We start from the raw sequence: 17,302 nt of genomic DNA on the forward strand, positions 1-17,302 counted from the left end.
TCCATGGGCAAAAGGAAGCCCTTTGTTGCCCCCTAGGGGTCACTGTGCTTCTGTGCACCTGCCTCCCGACTTTGGAGAACCAAGGACTCTCTCTCCATGTGACCGGGGCATGTTAAGTACCCAGAAAAACAGACCGAAACACTTTGTAACACCCCGTGCTGGACTTTTCTCAGCTTTTATATTTGCGACGTGATAACCTTACATGTCCTTTAAGTTAAAGCTTAAGCTACCGGCTCGGAGGCAATTAATAAAAACGGAACTCCGCACAGCATTAAGAAAAGTGAATGTGTCAGCTATTCACGACGACTCCCGTGACTCACAGCCTCGTTCCCTTTTTAAGTATGAGCCTGAGATAAGGCCGTGAGTCACCGTGCGGGAGAAAGGAGAGCAAGCGAACGAGGGAAAATTAAAACATTAAATTCCGACCAGCTGAACTCATTTCCTTATCCGGACGGCCTATGTCTCTTCGGAAAGGTGACTCTTAAAAATAAAGTTGTCACACTTAGCTGCCTTATCGGACGGCAGACTCAGGCGGTTCGGCTCTTTAAGTTACACAAAAAGCAGGACTTCACTAGCTGTTAATCTTTGCGGCATTTTTTCCTGATGTCCAGCAAACTAGATATGATCTCCTGTCTCTGTTCACTAGCTATCTGACGATTTTCGAGAGGAATACCAGAAGCAGCAACACGTCTGGTATCCCTGAGGTATTTGGGGGCTGGCATTTGACATATTTATGGATGGCCCTGCGACCTCCCCACGTTCATCTGGCTCCACAATATGTCTCCTGTAGCAGCCGAGTCAGGCACCAATACAGTACCGGTCAAAAGTCTGGACATGCCTGCTGAAAATCCCCACAAAAATCTTATGATTTGCAATAAGAAAACAATCCTAAGCACACATTGAGGCCATGTAAATACTGCACTATCTCGTAAACAAGAAAAGAGGTGGAGTGCTGTGACAGATGACCTGGCCCCCACAATCCCCCCCAACCTAAACCTCACAGAGATGCGTGGGATGAATTGGATTGAAGAGTAAGAGTGAGGTAACTAACTTGTGCCCAGACCTTGTGGGAATTCCTTCAGGACTGTCGGAGAGGGATTCCAGGTGGCTACATGTGGAAGCTGGTTGAAAGAGTGCAGAGAGCCTGCGATGCTGTCATTGAAGCAAAGGGGTTATGAAGAATCTGAAATTCAAGAAACTTTTTGAACATTTCTCTTGCTCGTTGCAATATTTCATATTTATTATTTAATTGCCTCGAGGCCTTTTACTATAAGGTGAATGACATCGCTGAAATAGAGACAAATAGTAAAAAGTAGGTGTGTACAGATTTTTGGCTGGTGCTGTAAACGCGGACGAACGTCGGCCGTGGCCGACAGCAGCGTTACGTGTAACGTTACAAAAACATCCGACATCAGCTCTGAGTAGCAATGAACGTGAACAATATGGCTGCCCGTTTACACTGTCCGGTTACACTGTCCGGTTAAGGCGATTCCCAGCTCATACTGACATCATACTGAGTGCATCTTCTGCTGTGCTGACAACAGGAAATTGCTACCTTGGAAAGTCAACAATCCATGATAATTATCCTGGGATTCCCTCTGAGCAGCTTCAACCTATTTGCATCACGCCTTCAGTGCTCCAGAAGGTGTTTTAGTAGAGATATTTTTTTAAATGGCTCTTGAAAACACACGCATCGTAAAGGTTTATAGAACTCGGATAGACAGTGCCCGTGCTACGGTGAATTGGGTTTAGGACTGACCTTATCGTTGGCATAACCAGCACACCAGGGGTTTCCCAGCAAGCACCAGTCCAATTCTCAGTGACTAAGGCCCAGTTCAGGAGTTCACTGTCAGGACAGCCCAGGAGCCTGATAATAAATGATGGATGGACAAACAATCTGACAGAAGAGGGAGGATGTAGCGCCAGAGCTGGGTGTGAGCAGTGATGTGGGAGGCGCCACTGAAGACAGACCTGACCCCGGCATGTGTGGCCTGGCAGAGCCCCTGATACATGCTGTCTTGGAACTGCCATCTTACGTAACGTGGCCCAGTGCGCCCTCTACAGCCTGGGAGGTGTTACTGCACACCTGCTGTCACCGAAGGTCAGTCCCCACATCCTGCCAAGCATTTATAAATGTGTTTCTCTCATCCGGCGGTGTTTCTTCATATTCTAGTAATACTTCTGAACTGTGAGAGGGAGGCAGGCAAGCGATCGAATGATACATGAAAAAATCTGTGAAGTAAATAAACCTAAATTCCTGTGAATAATAGCATCAGTTCATGACGTTTTAATTTGTTTGTATATTAAACAGAATAAATGGTTGGAAAAAACAGTTATAGAATAAGCAGTTATGGAAGATGGATAAATAAACTGTCATGTTATGAAGTAAACATACGCATAAGTATATTTTCATCATGTATTACACACAGCAATAGCAGAGACACACATTCCTAACAGGCAACAGTAGGTGGATTCCACTGAATTCTGCATGTGTGTGTCCATATTATGTAAGGGACTATCTGATGTTAGAGATTTAAAGTAGCTGCCATCTTAGGACCATGTTGGAATCCCTGCGCAGCCATTGGTTTGAGTCCCTCAGTGGGTGGGGCCTCGGCAGCAGTAAGATTAGCTGCGGGGGAGGGGCCAGGTCCCGGAAGTGTGAGCGCAGGGTGCAGGGGGGGGCAGAACCGAACGCAGAGCTTTTAACTGCCGGCTAACAATCATGGCAGCCAGAATGCAGCCCACGCACTTTGGAAATCTCATACTACGCTTGGCCAGGCGGCGCGGAGCGACACTCGCGGTGCACAAACACATCCACGCACACCCACACATACAATGCAGATCACAATCCCTATGGATATTTTATCAAAATTAAAGTAAAGAATACAGTCTACCTGCAGTCCTCAGAGGACTAATATGTGAGACAGGCAGGCAGGAGAGACACTGTGATCAGTCTGAAGACAGGAGAGAAGCTTTTAAATCCCCTGAATGCTTATGTAACATTAAAACAGGAAACGCGTTCGGCTATAGCAGAAGGAGTCCTTCCAGTGCTGTTTTGTGTTTGAAAAGTAATATATTTTTGATGAAAGCTTGTGAGTATTAAGTACTTTTCCTTGTCTACACTCTACAATCCTGGGTGAGACTCGTGCGGAAAAGCAGCAAACAGGAGTGAGAGAGAACGGCGTGAGGAGGAGACAGGAAGCAAAAGAGGAAGAAATTTGGGAGAGAAAAAAATGCTCCCGAATAGCAAGACATTAGGAGAAAAGTTTTGGTGCAAATTTGCCTCTGAGGGGCTTTCTGCTAGCGGTTAGAAATGCAGGAACTCAAAAGGTGTGATGAAGGGACGATTAAAGCACGGAAATCGCGGGAACTTCCGAATGATTGATGGAGAGAGACAATGAGAGAGACTTCAAACTGGGTCTTGTCCGTTGGGTGGCGTGGAAATGCAAGAGCAGGAAATAGATGCAAAGTGGGTCTGGACTCTCGACTGGTCCTGATTTAGAAGGAACCCCGATTAGAATCCGAAGGCTGTCTATTTTCTATCACACCTGGGGATCACTTCATAATTGCTAAATTTCAAATTAAACCTGCTCTGAACTTCATCAAAGCAAAAAAAAGCTCAGTATTAGTCAAAGGACAAAAGCTCTCAAACTTCCTGAATACAAAGATACCTGTGAAGGGATTATTTTCAGATGATGAATAAGAGAGTTAAGGAAACCTCTGCAAATGACTTCCTGGCTGTAATGCACAGCTTCCTGCTAATACTGTAGGTTTCTCAGAGAGATCCCCCTTTATTAAATCAGCCAACATGTGCCGATACGCCGCATCTACTATTCAAAGTGTTCAGTGTCCAGGGCAGAGGCCCAGTATTCTGTCATAAGCGGAGTTAGATGTTTGCTATTGGCGGTGAGAGCAAAAAAATTGAATCCTGTTTACCTTATGTTATATATACACATAACCTGTTATTTTGACTAGCTAAACGGCACCAACAAACCACTCATGCGAAGAGTCAAGGTGTCAGTGCAGAATGTGTGCAATGCTGGTCTTGCAATTAATTGCAATTTTGACTTAGGAGACTAGGGGGAGCAGTGGCTCCCCGCCCCAAACTCCCAGGCATCGTGTCTCATTTTACAGGCACCCGCTCACCAGGAAAGGACCAGAGTGTGTGAATGGCCGATCCACTTCTTCCGATTTGTAAATGAAGAAGGTCCACTTAATAATTGTAGAAATGCTTTTGAATTTGAAAAGTATTGCTGGTTGGGATGACTGTAGATTGTTAATCACAGCCTTGGGAAACCCAATATGACCCAATACATAAGCCAATGGGAAGCAGGTTACACCAAACAGCGACTGACGGGGCGTAATAATCCCACCCACAGTAGGTTTCAGAACTTAATTTCTGCCATTTCTGTGTGAGGTCAGGACAATGAGCAGGACTGACAATGAGAGTAGGCAAAGGCAGTTTTGCAAACAGAACACAAAATACAGGCGTAAGAAACATGTCACAATTGATGCATGATGTGGAGGACATGGTGTGGTGCAAGGTATGAGGAACAGGGCATGGGAAATGGGGCGTGGTGTAGGGCACGAGGAAGAGAGGATGAGGACTGGGGTGTGGTGTAGGGTATGAGGAAGGGGCACAGGGAATGGGGTGTGGTGTAGGGTATGAGGAAGGGGCACAGGAAATGGGGTGTGGTGTAGGGTATGAGGAAGGGGCACAGGGAATGGGGTGTGGTGTAGGGTATGAGGAAGGGGCACAGGGAATGGGGTGTGGTGTAGGGTATGAGGAAGGGGCACAGGGAATGGGGTGTGGTGTAGGGTACGAGGAAGAGAGGATGAGGACTGGGGTGTGGTGTAGGGTATGAGGAAGGGGCACAGGGAATGGGGTGTGGTGTAGGGTATGAGGAAGGGGCACAGGGAATGGGGTGTGGTGTAGGGTATGAGGAAGGAGCACAGGGAATGGGGTGTGGTGTAGGGTATGAGGAAGGGGCACAGGGAATGGGGTGTGGTGTAGGGTATGAGGAAGGAGCACAGGGAATGGGGTGTGGTGTAGGGTATGAGGAAGGGGCACAGGGAATGGGGTGTGGTGTAGGGTACGAGGAAGAGAGGATGAGGACTGGGGTGTGGTGTAGGGTATGAGGAAGGGGCACAGGGAATGGGGTGTGGTGTAGGGTATGAGGAAGGGGCACAGGGAATGGGGTGTGGTGTAGGGTATGAGGAAGGAGCACAGGGAATGGGGTGTGGTGTAGGGTATGAGGAAGGGGCACAGGGAATGGGGTGTGGTGTAGGGTACAAGGAAGAGAGGATGAGGACTGGGGTGTGGTGTAGGGTATGAGGAAGGGGCACAGGGAATGGGGTGTGGTGTAGGGTATGAGGAAGGGGCACAGGGAGTGGGGTGTGGTGTAGGGTATGAGGAAGGGGCACAGGGAATGGGGTGTGGTGTAGGGTACAAGGAAGAGAGGATGAGGACTGGAGTGTGGTGTAGGGTATGAGGAAGGGGCACAGGGAATGGGGTGTGGTGTGGGGTATGAGGAAGGGGCACAGGGAATGGGGTGTGGTGTGGGGTATGAGGAAGGGGCACAGGGAATGGGGTGTGGTGTAGGGTATGAGGAAGGGGCACAGGGAATGGGGTGTGGGGTAGGGTATGAGGAAGGGGCACAGGGAATGGGGTGTGGTGTAGGGTATGAGGAAGGGGCACAGGGAATGGGGTGTGGTGTGGGGTATGAGGAAGGGGCACAGGGAATGGGGTGTGGTGTAGGGTATGAGGAAGAGGACACAGGGAATGGGGTGTGGTGTAGGGTATGAGGAAGGGGCACAGGGAATGGGGTGTGGTGTAGGGTATGAGGAAGGGGCACAGGGAATGGGGTGTGGTGTAGGGTATGAGGAAGGGGCACAGGGAATGGGGTGTGGTGTGGGGTATGAGGAAGGGGCACGGGGAATGGGGTGTGGTGTAGGGTATGAGGAAGGGGCACAGGGAATGGGGTGTGGTGTAGGGTATGAGGAAGGGGCACAGGGAATGGGGTGTGGTGTGGGGTATGAGGAAGGGGCACAGGGAATGGGGTGTGGTGTAGGGTACGAGGAAGGGGCACAGGGAATGGGGTGTGGTGTAGGGTATGAGGAAGGGGCACAGGGAATGGGGTGTGGTGTGGGGTACGAGGAAGGGGCACAGGGAATGGGGTGTGGTGTAGGGTACGAGGAAGGGGCACAGGGAATGGGGTGTGGTGTAGGGTACGAGGAAGGGGCACAGGGAATGGGGTGTGGTGTAGGGTACGAGGAAGGGGCACAGGGAATGGGGTGTGGTGTGGGGTACGAGGAAGGGGCACAGGGAATGGGGTGTGGTGTAGGGTACGAGGAAGGGGCACAGGGAATGGGGTGTGGTGTATGGTACGAGGAAGGGGCACAGGGAATGGGGTGTGGTGTAGGGTACGAGGAAGGGGCACAGGGAATGGGGTGTGGTGTGGGGTATGAGGAAGGGGCACAGGGAATGGGGTGTGGTGTAGGGTATGAGGAAGGGGCACGGGGAATGGGGTGTGGTGTAAGATTTTAAACAGCACAAAGACTTACTGCGATGTGTGACGCCCACAGATGGAAGATTAAACTCTCCTTCCCTTCCACGCCTCTGCCATCCTCGCTAGTGTCGTGCTGACAGGATCAAAATCTTCACACTTCTCCTTGTGTTCTCTGGCAATCTAACAAACAGAAATCTTTAAAAAAATCAAGATTCCCACCTTCAAAAAAGCCACAGTAATGTGATGTTTAAAAAATGTGTTACGTGAATAACTGCATTTAGAGAATATTAGTGCTTCGGTCATTTGACATAAGGAGCCAATCAGATTCAAAGTATGCAATGAACTCCATGCACCAAACCACACTCACAACAACTGACGCATGCACACAGACGCAAACACATAGACGCATGCACTCAGACGTACGCATATGCCGTCACGCATCCATGCACTAGCATGCACACAGACGCAAGCACACAGACCAATGCACGCTACTGTCCCTTATTCTCTCCTCATCTTCTTTTTAGCTTTCTTTTTCTTTGATATGTATCGTGTTTATAGTGTAATACAAAGGCAAAATAACTGCATATTTCATCAAAATTGACCACGCCCCATTGACCAAAATCCAGTCTCTTAGGCTCTGAATTCTCGCCGCAAATATCATATTATTATTACTCTTTCTTAATAAGTACACTATCGTTTACGTATCTACTTCTCAGTTTCAGTGTCGGCATAGTGTCGGCTTCTTAGGGCAGTATAGTTTTGTGTTTGTATAGCTCTGTGATGCTATACTGTCTATGTGACATTGTGTGGGGTTGTACTGGATGCTTTTCTAGGAATACATCTTGCTAAACTTGTGTGTGAAGCTGGTACGCATGTCAATGACGTGCACGCTGCATGTGTGTGGAATAGCACCCTGTAGTGTGTGTGTGCATCCCCGGTGCCCTGGGCTCCATCGTGTGTGCAGTTCGGTTAAACGCAACATCATAAAGCAGCAAAGCTGAACCAGTTCTAACCAGCTGGATGCGGTCAACACAAAGCAGACGCGGTCACCTGGACCCCAATACAGTCTGTTACTCCTTCATCGGTCTGACATGTTAACTGCACACAGACACATACAACTGCTGCGGCTGAGTGTTAAAGCTGCAAACCTTAATTAAACATACAAGTAACGCATAACAAAGGGAGAGGTTTAATTTCATCGGATTCCTTACAATGACTTGTCTAACATATCTGAATAAATGAAGCCTGACTTTAGATAAACTAAAAGCCAATTACATCACGGTTCTCCCTGGATGCTCTAGACTTTGTTCTGTTACATACAAAGCTAGGAAGTGATAGCATATGCAGGCAACCCCTGTCTGCTTCCATTTCTCCTCCCAGGAGATGCCACATATATGGTGTGAATTTGGTACAGACCAGAAAGCGGGGTGAGGGTGATCTTGGCACGGCACACGGCGACCGCTCGCACACAAAGGCGACGTGACCAGGCGGTTCTCACACACCGAGCAAAAATGATGGGTTTGAACGGGCGATGGCGGCCGCTGCCTACACAAAGAGCGACCACACCCCACACCACGCCAAGAAAGGAACCACACTGCGAGATACATGTGGTGGATACGGACGGAGCGACCACACCCCACAGTGACGTACACCACCTACAACACATAGAGGGGCCGTGGCACACGGCACCCAAAAACCGCATCCTCAGAGCCTCAGAACGAGCACATTGCCATGTGACACTCGCACAGCTCACTTACCCAGGGTACAATATCAAGAATTAAAACATGCAAGCTGAACAAACAAAAAAATAAATGCGATGAGGGTACACCTGTTCATGCCGTGTTAACGCACACACCTGAACGTCAGACGCAAACGTCATTTAAGTCCGACGAGCACACGCGCAGACTCGACTCCCTTGCAAACGCTGCAGCGCTGTTGAAATCTCTGCACACAGGGACCGTTTCTGTGCCTCATACCTGCATCTGCACATGCACAGACCCCAGACGTGGTGCTGCTGCGCTGGGTAGAGGAGGCTCTCAGCGCTCGGCACAAAGCGGGCAGGCGGGCGGGCGGATGCTCATCGGCATGAGCAACTCGCACCATGGATGCTCACGCTCACCCATCCGGTCGCCGACACCCATTTGATAATCTACACACGCCGGTCCGGACGGAGGTACAACCGTCTCTCTCGGTAAATGTGCACATGCAGGCAGGAAGGAAGTCCAAGTAGTGTGGAGATGCCAGTGAGACATTAAGCAGGGGGGGGAGGGGTATCCCCTCTACATGCTGCTCTGCTGGGTGGGGCAGGCATAGAACTACGGGCCCAAAACCACCACCCAAGGAACATTCTCCGCTCCAGGCCCGACGACGGCCTGCTACCACACCCCCATCCTCCACATCCCCCCCAACTTTCATCCGCTCTAACAAAAGGCATCCCCCCTCCCAATATAACAAACCCATAAGTGACTCTAGGTGCTTCCTTGCAGGCCATTTAGCTCACGCATGGCCCCCACTAGATGTTCACAGCAATTGCCTTTCTTATGGATTTGTTCCCACTCTGGCGTGTCCAGCAGACGCCCGCAGACGGAAAATGACATCCACCCCCAAAGCTAGATGGCAAGCGGCTGGCCCCTCCCCCATCACTGCTGCTCCAGTCTGCATGCCCCTCCCCCAACACCATTGGCTCAACCCCCTCTCCTATTAATTATATCAGATTACAGCTGGACACCCAGACACTTGTCTTTCATAGACATCTATCAATTATACTCCCCCCACGTCCCTCCCTCCCAATTTACCCCAGTAGAAACCCACTAGATGGAGAGCAGGAGAGGCGTGGGGGGGGGGGGGGGGGGGATGGGGTGGGTTTTGAAATTGACTTCGAATCGCTGCCTTTTTTCCTGAAGAGGCTTTGAATAAAACCTACGATTATACTGGTTCACTGATGGCGAGTGAGCCTCCGCGATTACCCCGTCCCCTTCGTCATCTCCGTCGTGGTGGTGTCCTCTCCAGGTGGGGTTTCCAGGAACAGGGTCGCTTTCCCGGGGTCAAACCTTCCAAAGTTCTATCCAGCTGTCATCCCAGTGCGCAAGAATTAAGGTTCTTCTTTTTTTTAGCCCCTAAATCCAAAATAAACCACTTCTGACTGGCTACCATTAGCATCTATCTTGAAATCTGTCTTGCAAGTCATGGTGGGAAGAGAGAGACACGGACATTAATACTGGACCAGGTTTCTGCAATTGCTCAGTTTGTCATCTCTGAAAGAATCTTAGTGATTTGCGCACATTTAATTACAAATGTAACAACAAGAATCAAAATTGTCACATTTGTTTTAAACCTACATATCGCTATGCGTCAGCTAAATACGCAGGCACACTCTTCATCAATGTGTTCGCTACACAACCGATAATTACACTCTACAAAGCGAGAAAAAGCAGATGAGCCCCCCCTTTACAGGCTAGCTACTGTGGATCTCCAGAATATTCCAGATGTTCTGCCTTCTTCTGCCGTTCTCCGGGATGTCAAGGGGAAACGGCGGCCACCATCAATAGATATCCAATGGCTTCTCTAAAAAGAGACCCTCATGGTGAACCTGAAGATCACGCACATGCATGTGTATGTACAAGACGGGATGCTCCACATCTGAAACTCAGCGCTCTCCCGGGACTAAAAAAAAGCTTCACCCTACAGAAAATTACCGTGTGACACACAAGACTCTTATTAAAGCTTATTATAAAAATATTTTATAAATAGCAGCATAAAACAGCACAAAAATGACCCAACATGACGAATACATAAAAGACCTAAGCAGTTGTATAGTATAAAATATTCTGGGCTCTTTTGCTTCGAACTATTAAAATTCACACCATATACAATATGAAACAACATTCATATGAAGGGAAGATATTAAATGAAAGAAATATTCAACATAGTGCATGCTAAAACAGCCCATTGAATACCAAAGTGATAACAGAGGTTATACTTTTATCATTCTGTAATGACATTCGATAATGATATTTTCGATTCAGAGAGAGAAGGAACTGGAGCAGATGGTTTAATGTTGAGGCATCAAATTGCATTTCCTCCATTTACTTCTGAACAATGAACTAGAGTCAAAAACCCCACCCTTTAAACTGACTTTCAGGACAGCCGTAACGGTGAACATTGATCAGCATCACCATTATCAACATCCTTAGCCACACAAACTAGGGTACTGGGCTGTGCTGTCAGAGGCAGGAGGAAGAGAGGTGGAGGAAGGCGGTGGGAGACAGACAGATAAAACTAGACGTGCAAAAAAACGAGAGAAGTCGAGCTCTTTGGAGGCTAAGAGAAGATGAGAGGATACTCACATTGCGACTGGAAAGGACTGGGCTCCCCGTGCTGCCTGCCGGCATGTGACAGGAGAGGGGGATGGAGAGAAAGAACGAGAGGAAAGAGAGGAGAGGAGAAAGGCGGCGAGCAGCGCATGCAGGAAGCAGGCAGGGCGAAGTTACCGTGCAGCGCCGTGGCGTGTGACTGCATCCCACTCACTGGGGGGGACCGGCAGGAAGACATACTGGGGGGGCCCTGAACCTGCCCCGGGGGCCACAGCCGAGCTGCTGCGGGCGGGCCCATCGCCGTGTCCTGCCTCTCCAAGCTGGCTCTGGGTGCCCCCGTGGGTCACTGGTACGAAACCCACTAAGAACTGTGCCACGCGACGGGTTACTGTGGGCTGTTTTATTGTTGGAGGACCATACCATGTCAACCCTATAACTCGGGGGGGATCAAGGATGAGTAGGAGTGACTTCTCAACATAATTTTCTACTCTGTGTCTGGAACACCCCCGCCCACTCTCCTGCCTCCTCCTCCTCTTTCCATCTTACTCTGACTTCTTCCTTTTTAGACATCTCTCTATCCCTTCCTCCTTTGCATTTCCCCCTCGTTCCCTGCACAATGCAATTATGGTAATGGGTTTTTTCCTTTCTCCTGATGGCTTCTGACATCCTGTCCTGAAATTGGGCTAATAATCCTTTTAGGAGTCATGTTTACTTAATGAACAGAGTGCTGCGGCCACATCCCCACTCCCCGTGCTGCGCAGACAATGTGAAGCTATTTCCCTAGGCTTGCAGACGCAGACGCAGACGCAGACTGCTTTTATTAGCACACGGAGCGATTCAACAGCCAGTGCTGTCTGCACCAGTAGGAGAAACGGGAGGAAAAAAAGACAGAGAGAAGGAGGATGGGAAGAAGACAAAGAGAGGGGGAAGACAGAGCAAAAAACTGGTAGTGATGGAGAGTGATTGAGAGGAAGAGAGACAGATTCGGTCCTCAGGCTTGGGTGCCGCCATGTTAACACAGCAGCATCTCTCTCGCTTTCCTGCATCCCTCCCCCATCTCCTCCATCCCTACCTTTCCTTTAGGCTGCCTCTGCTCGCAATTGCAGTCCTCCTTGTGGATCGTGCGGTCACACACACACACACAGACACACACACACTTACATACAGAGACACACGTCCTTACACGCGGTCCCACAGACATGCACGATGGCGTTGAACACCACCTGCAATAGCGTGGTGGCGGGCACACCCCAGCGCTCCGGGACACGGCAGCACACACGCACACAGACACATGGTCCGGGAGAGCATCCCCCCCAACCCCCCACAAGCACGCGCACTCACACACACACACACACGCCTGTACAGAGAGCTACACCCGCACACGCAGCCCCGTCTAGGAGCGCGTCCTGCATCGTGTATAAATCTCGGCTTGTTCTTTTGTCCTCAGACCTGACCAGGCTATACAGCAAATATATAACACGCAACACGATCTGATAACACGCAGGGGTGTGACGGAAAAATGCCACATCCCAGAAGCCTGTGGTGTTGCATATCAGCCTCTGATAGTTCTGCAGGCCAGTAAGGACTAATATGCGGATGAAGGATCGGTAGGTTTGTGGGAAACTACAGGGATTTCAGACCAGCGACTGAAGGATGAACGACATCACCGTTTGCGAAAGGTGAGCTTATGATTCCAACATTCATACCATGGTTACACCCATTTTTCCCCATGAGCACGACAAGGGCTACACGTCCGTGATCCGATGAGTTGTACGGCGAAAACACAGCCAGCTCCGTCTGCTATGTCTGAAAGCAAGAGGATTTAAGGGTCATGTTAGCACACATTGCTACCCTCCACACAGGGAAAGGTGCAGGAGGAGATGCGGGCACACACACACCGAAGCTAGAAGAGTCGCACTGACCACTGGCCCCAGCTCAAGCTGGGCTCTGGGCCGCGCTTGCTGAAAAGTTCCACCTCGTGCCAGGCGCTGAGAGCACTTCCAGTAAAATGACCTGCTCTCTGCACATCCGCAGTGGGGGTCAGGCCCAGCCTGTGAGGTGGGGGGTGGGATGACAGCAGGGAAGGAGCGGGCTTGTGACAGTGAGCAGGGCTGCATCTAACTCTAAGCAGCGTTTTAATATTCGCTCGAAGAATATTAAAAAAATAAAAAACACATCAGCATCGTTTACGTGTCAAAATATAGGCAGCATCCTTTCATCCTTATTTTATTAAGGAAATCAGTCAGAAACGTGTAAAATCAACGGCACGCTCTGGAAATCAAAGACACCCCACAGTTCACATCGTTGTATCCTGCCGCACTGGACGTGCACAAACACACATAACCCTGCTAACGTAGACGGACGCTGAGTGACGACCCTCAGCTCTCTCACCTGATGTCCCCCAAGGGGGGGTCAGGTTGGGGTCACCACCTGCCCAGGATCCAGTGAGGAATAGGAGACACGGCCTCTCTGTCTGTACACACCCACACGCATCGAAGCGGGAGTCTGTAATCAGGGCCAAAAACATGTCAGATTTTCAATTTGCATCCTACGCCTAGAACTCTGTTTTGATGCATTTAAGCTCAACCTGCAGAAAAAGAACATATTTCTACCGCCTTTCATTAAGAATTACCAGACATTCTGTAATTTCTAAGGCAATAAGGAGTCTTCAGAGTCCATCTGGTTTAACAGTCTTCTAATATGGTAATTCTTCTAACATGGACATCCTGAGCAGAGTCCGTCTCCTTAATTCCTTTTCCGTTTCAGTTCAGATTCGACATTATAACTCTTCACCGAATCAAGAAGCCATGTGTACGTCCTGTCAATCAAAGCAGGACGATGATGTCGGGCCCATCTGGAACCGGCTACACACACGTGAACCACAGGCTGCCATGCAGTCTTCCGCACCGCGAACAAAGAGGGGGGAAGAGCCACCTCCTCCCACCCACATGCACCCGCGTGCCCTCGCTCTCTCTCGCTCGCTCTCGCTCGCTCTCTCTCTCACTAGCATGCCTTGCCACTGCACACACTGCACACTGGCTAACAGACTGCTGTTTCTTCAGAAGCAAGTCCCATAACCCTCTGCTCACTCCTCCCATTGTCCCCCCCCCCCACCATGTCACAAAAACACACCTGAATAAAATAAAATCCCAGACGGGTTCATGTTTTCCATTTACCTTTCAGCATGGAATGCAAGTCTGTCAGCATGAAACCAAGTGAATTATCTGACTGTTAACACATCAGCTGATTGACAGTATCTCATGACAATAACAGTTGACAGATGGTCTGATTATAATGAATAGTTCCACTTATAAAGTGAGTGATAAAGTATGATGAAGGTACTAAAAATGTTGAAAAAGCACTGTCACATTTCTGAAGGGGGCCATTTTGCAGCCATGCTCACTGCTGATTGTGGACAATCTCACAGGCATCTCTGAGGATATTCAAACTATTTTTGCATAACCCAGTTAAAGACCCATTTCCTAAAGCAATTCTGGCTGGGAGTCTAAACACCACCAACAATAAATATGTTTTCTTGTAATACAAAAGCTAGTTCAATACAAAACAGATCTCGTTTAAAGTATGAATAGTAAGGGATCCGGAGCTTGATGAAAAAGGTTTACTGCGTTTGTATTGTGCTGCTGTAGTTTAACTGAAGGCCGTCGTTGTCTGGTGATTACAGACCACATTTGTGTGAATCCAGAGAGGCAGACAGTGAGGTAATCACACGCTCATATTCTAAATTCAACCTGAGTGTCACGCCATTCTGTCAGAATTGCACTTTGATGCTCTTGCTTCCAGCAAATCAATTCTGTCTTGTTACGGGAAGTCCAAGACCCCCGACTCCGACTCACCGAAGGGTGACATCACCACAGACACAACAACGATAGATTAGAATATAGTAAAGATGTCCAACAGGGCCATAACTTTGAGTTGAACATTGGAGGGTGTTGGGGGGTTGAGGTCTCCACCCATTTAGGAGGCACAGGGGCATGTGCCCCCCGCAAATTCTTTCATGCAAAAAAGTTGTGAAATGGCTTTCACACTAAATTTAAAGAGAGGCGATGAACCCAAACGATATACATATCCATCCCAACTAGGGGCTTTATTGACTGGTTTTGATAATAATCCCCCCCACCCCCCATAATATACACATACGCCATCCTTGGTTTAGGTAACCCCATAAAATGACATGACGTCTCAGGAAATGAGCAGATGACTAAACACAAATCCGACACAATACACCAGTTCATGCTCAATGGCGATTTGAAGCAGTAACTTCCCGTTGTTTTATGTAATAACACAGGTTAAAGGAACAGGAATTACAACTTGTGCATCATGAAAAACTGTACACAAAAAGAACTAATTTTCCTAATGTCTGGCACACCATGCCTTTAAGGAGAAAGGACGAAGACACATTCACTTCGGAGAATCGTGTCAGAAACGAAGCGTCATCAAAAACAAAGTGTCAAAAATTAAATTAAAAAAAATGTTTCTTTGTGATGCAGATAAAGGACACGGGTGTCACTTTCAACATGTAACCTCAGAGGTTTGCACACGAGCCTGCAGTGAGATAGCTACGCCCTCCAGTGGTGACACTGGTACGCGAGTTTCGCGTGTCGTTCACACAAAATGAGCAACGCAGCAGAAGCAACGCAATAATGAAAACAGAAGCAGCCAGACCCAGAACAGCAAGGAGAAAAGATGGATTTGATATCAGTACAACAAAACAAGAGGATCAGAATGCATAAAAAAAGCATTAATCGGGGAGACTTTAAGTAGATTATTAGATTAACTGTTGATGTGGGCGATTACAGATTGAGGCTATTTCCCCTGGGTGGTTGATCACACCCTCACCAGGTAAAGTGTGGGGTTGATTCGGGAATGGCTACATCAGAGTAACATGAGATATGTTCATCAGAGTCTTGTAGCAGCTTCTCTTTTGCCTTGCAATTTCAATATTTTATACTTAACCTATCGGGAATGTACCCAACAAAACAATTCTCAGAATTCGAAGTCATTCCAAGTACAGCTGGTGATATGTTGCAGTATTCCACCTTATCACATCCAGCAAGATTGCTTTTCATTGGGACATACTAATTTGAATAATGAAAAATCACGATGGTCCTTTGTTTAACAACGGAGATCATGTGACCAGGAAAGGCAGCTGACGATGGTAAAAAGTCGTTGTCAGAGCGGTATCTCTGCGAAGACTTAATACCCAAATTTCTTCCGTCCTTCTATGCGAGCCCTTGAGAAAATAGTACCTAAAGCCTTTGTCCAATGTAGTATCCTAACATCACCATAAGCCGAATTTCATACTGTTCCAATGGGGCTAAAAATAATTACGTGTCTTTTGAGGAACATTGGCTATACCATCTTACGAAGGGATCGTCAACCTGGCCGTACAGACAAACGGGTCCTGGGCAAACCGTTTTAATTGAGAACAAAAATATTATATAAACTACATTTTGATCAAAATCTAAATCAGGTGTTGACCCCTGTTTTGAAGTACAGTGTGCTAAGGAATGGATTTAAGGGACAAATAAACAGCAAGACAAATAATGCAAATGCAAGATATTTATTAGAGACATCCGTGCGTCAATGCGTTATAAATGGAGAATGTCGCTCATTTGCAGCAGCTCGCGTCGCACGTGCTTCCCTTGCACACGCAGCCAGAGGCGCATTTGGCGCATCCGCGAGGGCAGCAGTCGCAGCAGCCTGCAGTCGTGAAGAGAAGGAACCGCCTTTAGCTGCGCGCAGTGGGGACCATGAGCGCCCGTGTCGTAACTGTCATTTTTAACATCCTCCGACATAAATCAAGACAGCCGTATATGTAACGTTCGTTTCATAAATCGCTGGAAGAAAAATCACTCACTTTTTTTGCATGACTTGCAGTTGCAAGTCGTGCATTTGCAGCTGTCACCGCAGGTGCAGGATCCATCTAAAATACAAACAGGTCCAGGTTAAGTCTTGGCATTAACCAAAATGAATAAGTCAACAGTGAAAACTTTTACTTAGTTCAGACCTCAAATGCAGTATTCTGGATAACAAAGACAAAAAAGGTTCTTACTCTTGGAGCAGGAGCAGGCATTTGGGTCCATTGGATGCGGCTTGTTTTCTCTTCCTGAAGGAATTATGATTATGAGTCGATCTTCTCTGCGTAGAGTTGGTGTCTGCACGAATGATCGTTGGGATTATATAGTTTTCAGCTCCTTCGTACCGAGTGAAAAGCCATGATTGCAGACTACTTTGCACACGAGAACATGTTGCACACGAAATTCATTGTCGTATTGCACAACAAAAAGGTTTTGTTGGAAGTGTGGACAAACATTACTGGAAGCCAGGGGCGTCGCTAGGAATTTGTTAAGTTACTAAGCCGTTACTAAGGGGGTAATTTTAATTAAACGAATGGGAACTAGTCTAAAGTGTACATTATAAGAGCAGTTTTTTTTTTTTTGGGGGGGGGGGGGGGGGGTT

At 48.1% G+C, this 17,302-nt stretch overlaps 1 protein-coding gene across 1 annotated transcript; it reads right to left on the minus strand.

The window, feature by feature from the left end:
- Positions 1 to 16,387: 16,387 nt before the first annotated feature.
- On the minus strand, positions 16,388 to 17,086 carry LOC125706028 (metallothionein-like). The gene is made up of 3 exons (XM_048972461.1): positions 16,896 to 17,086; positions 16,701 to 16,766; positions 16,388 to 16,543 (listed from the first exon to the last, which is right to left on the minus strand). The coding sequence occupies exons 1-3, from the start codon at positions 16,924 to 16,926 to the stop codon at positions 16,452 to 16,454; spliced, it is 189 nt and encodes a 62-aa protein (XP_048828418.1). The 5' UTR covers positions 16,927 to 17,086; the 3' UTR covers positions 16,388 to 16,451.
- Between the last annotated feature and the right edge of the window lie 216 nt (positions 17,087 to 17,302).

The sequence above is a fragment of the Brienomyrus brachyistius genome, chromosome 13 (assembly GCF_023856365.1).
Source record: "Brienomyrus brachyistius isolate T26 chromosome 13, BBRACH_0.4, whole genome shotgun sequence".
Classification (NCBI taxonomy): domain Eukaryota; kingdom Metazoa; phylum Chordata; class Actinopteri; order Osteoglossiformes; family Mormyridae; genus Brienomyrus; species Brienomyrus brachyistius.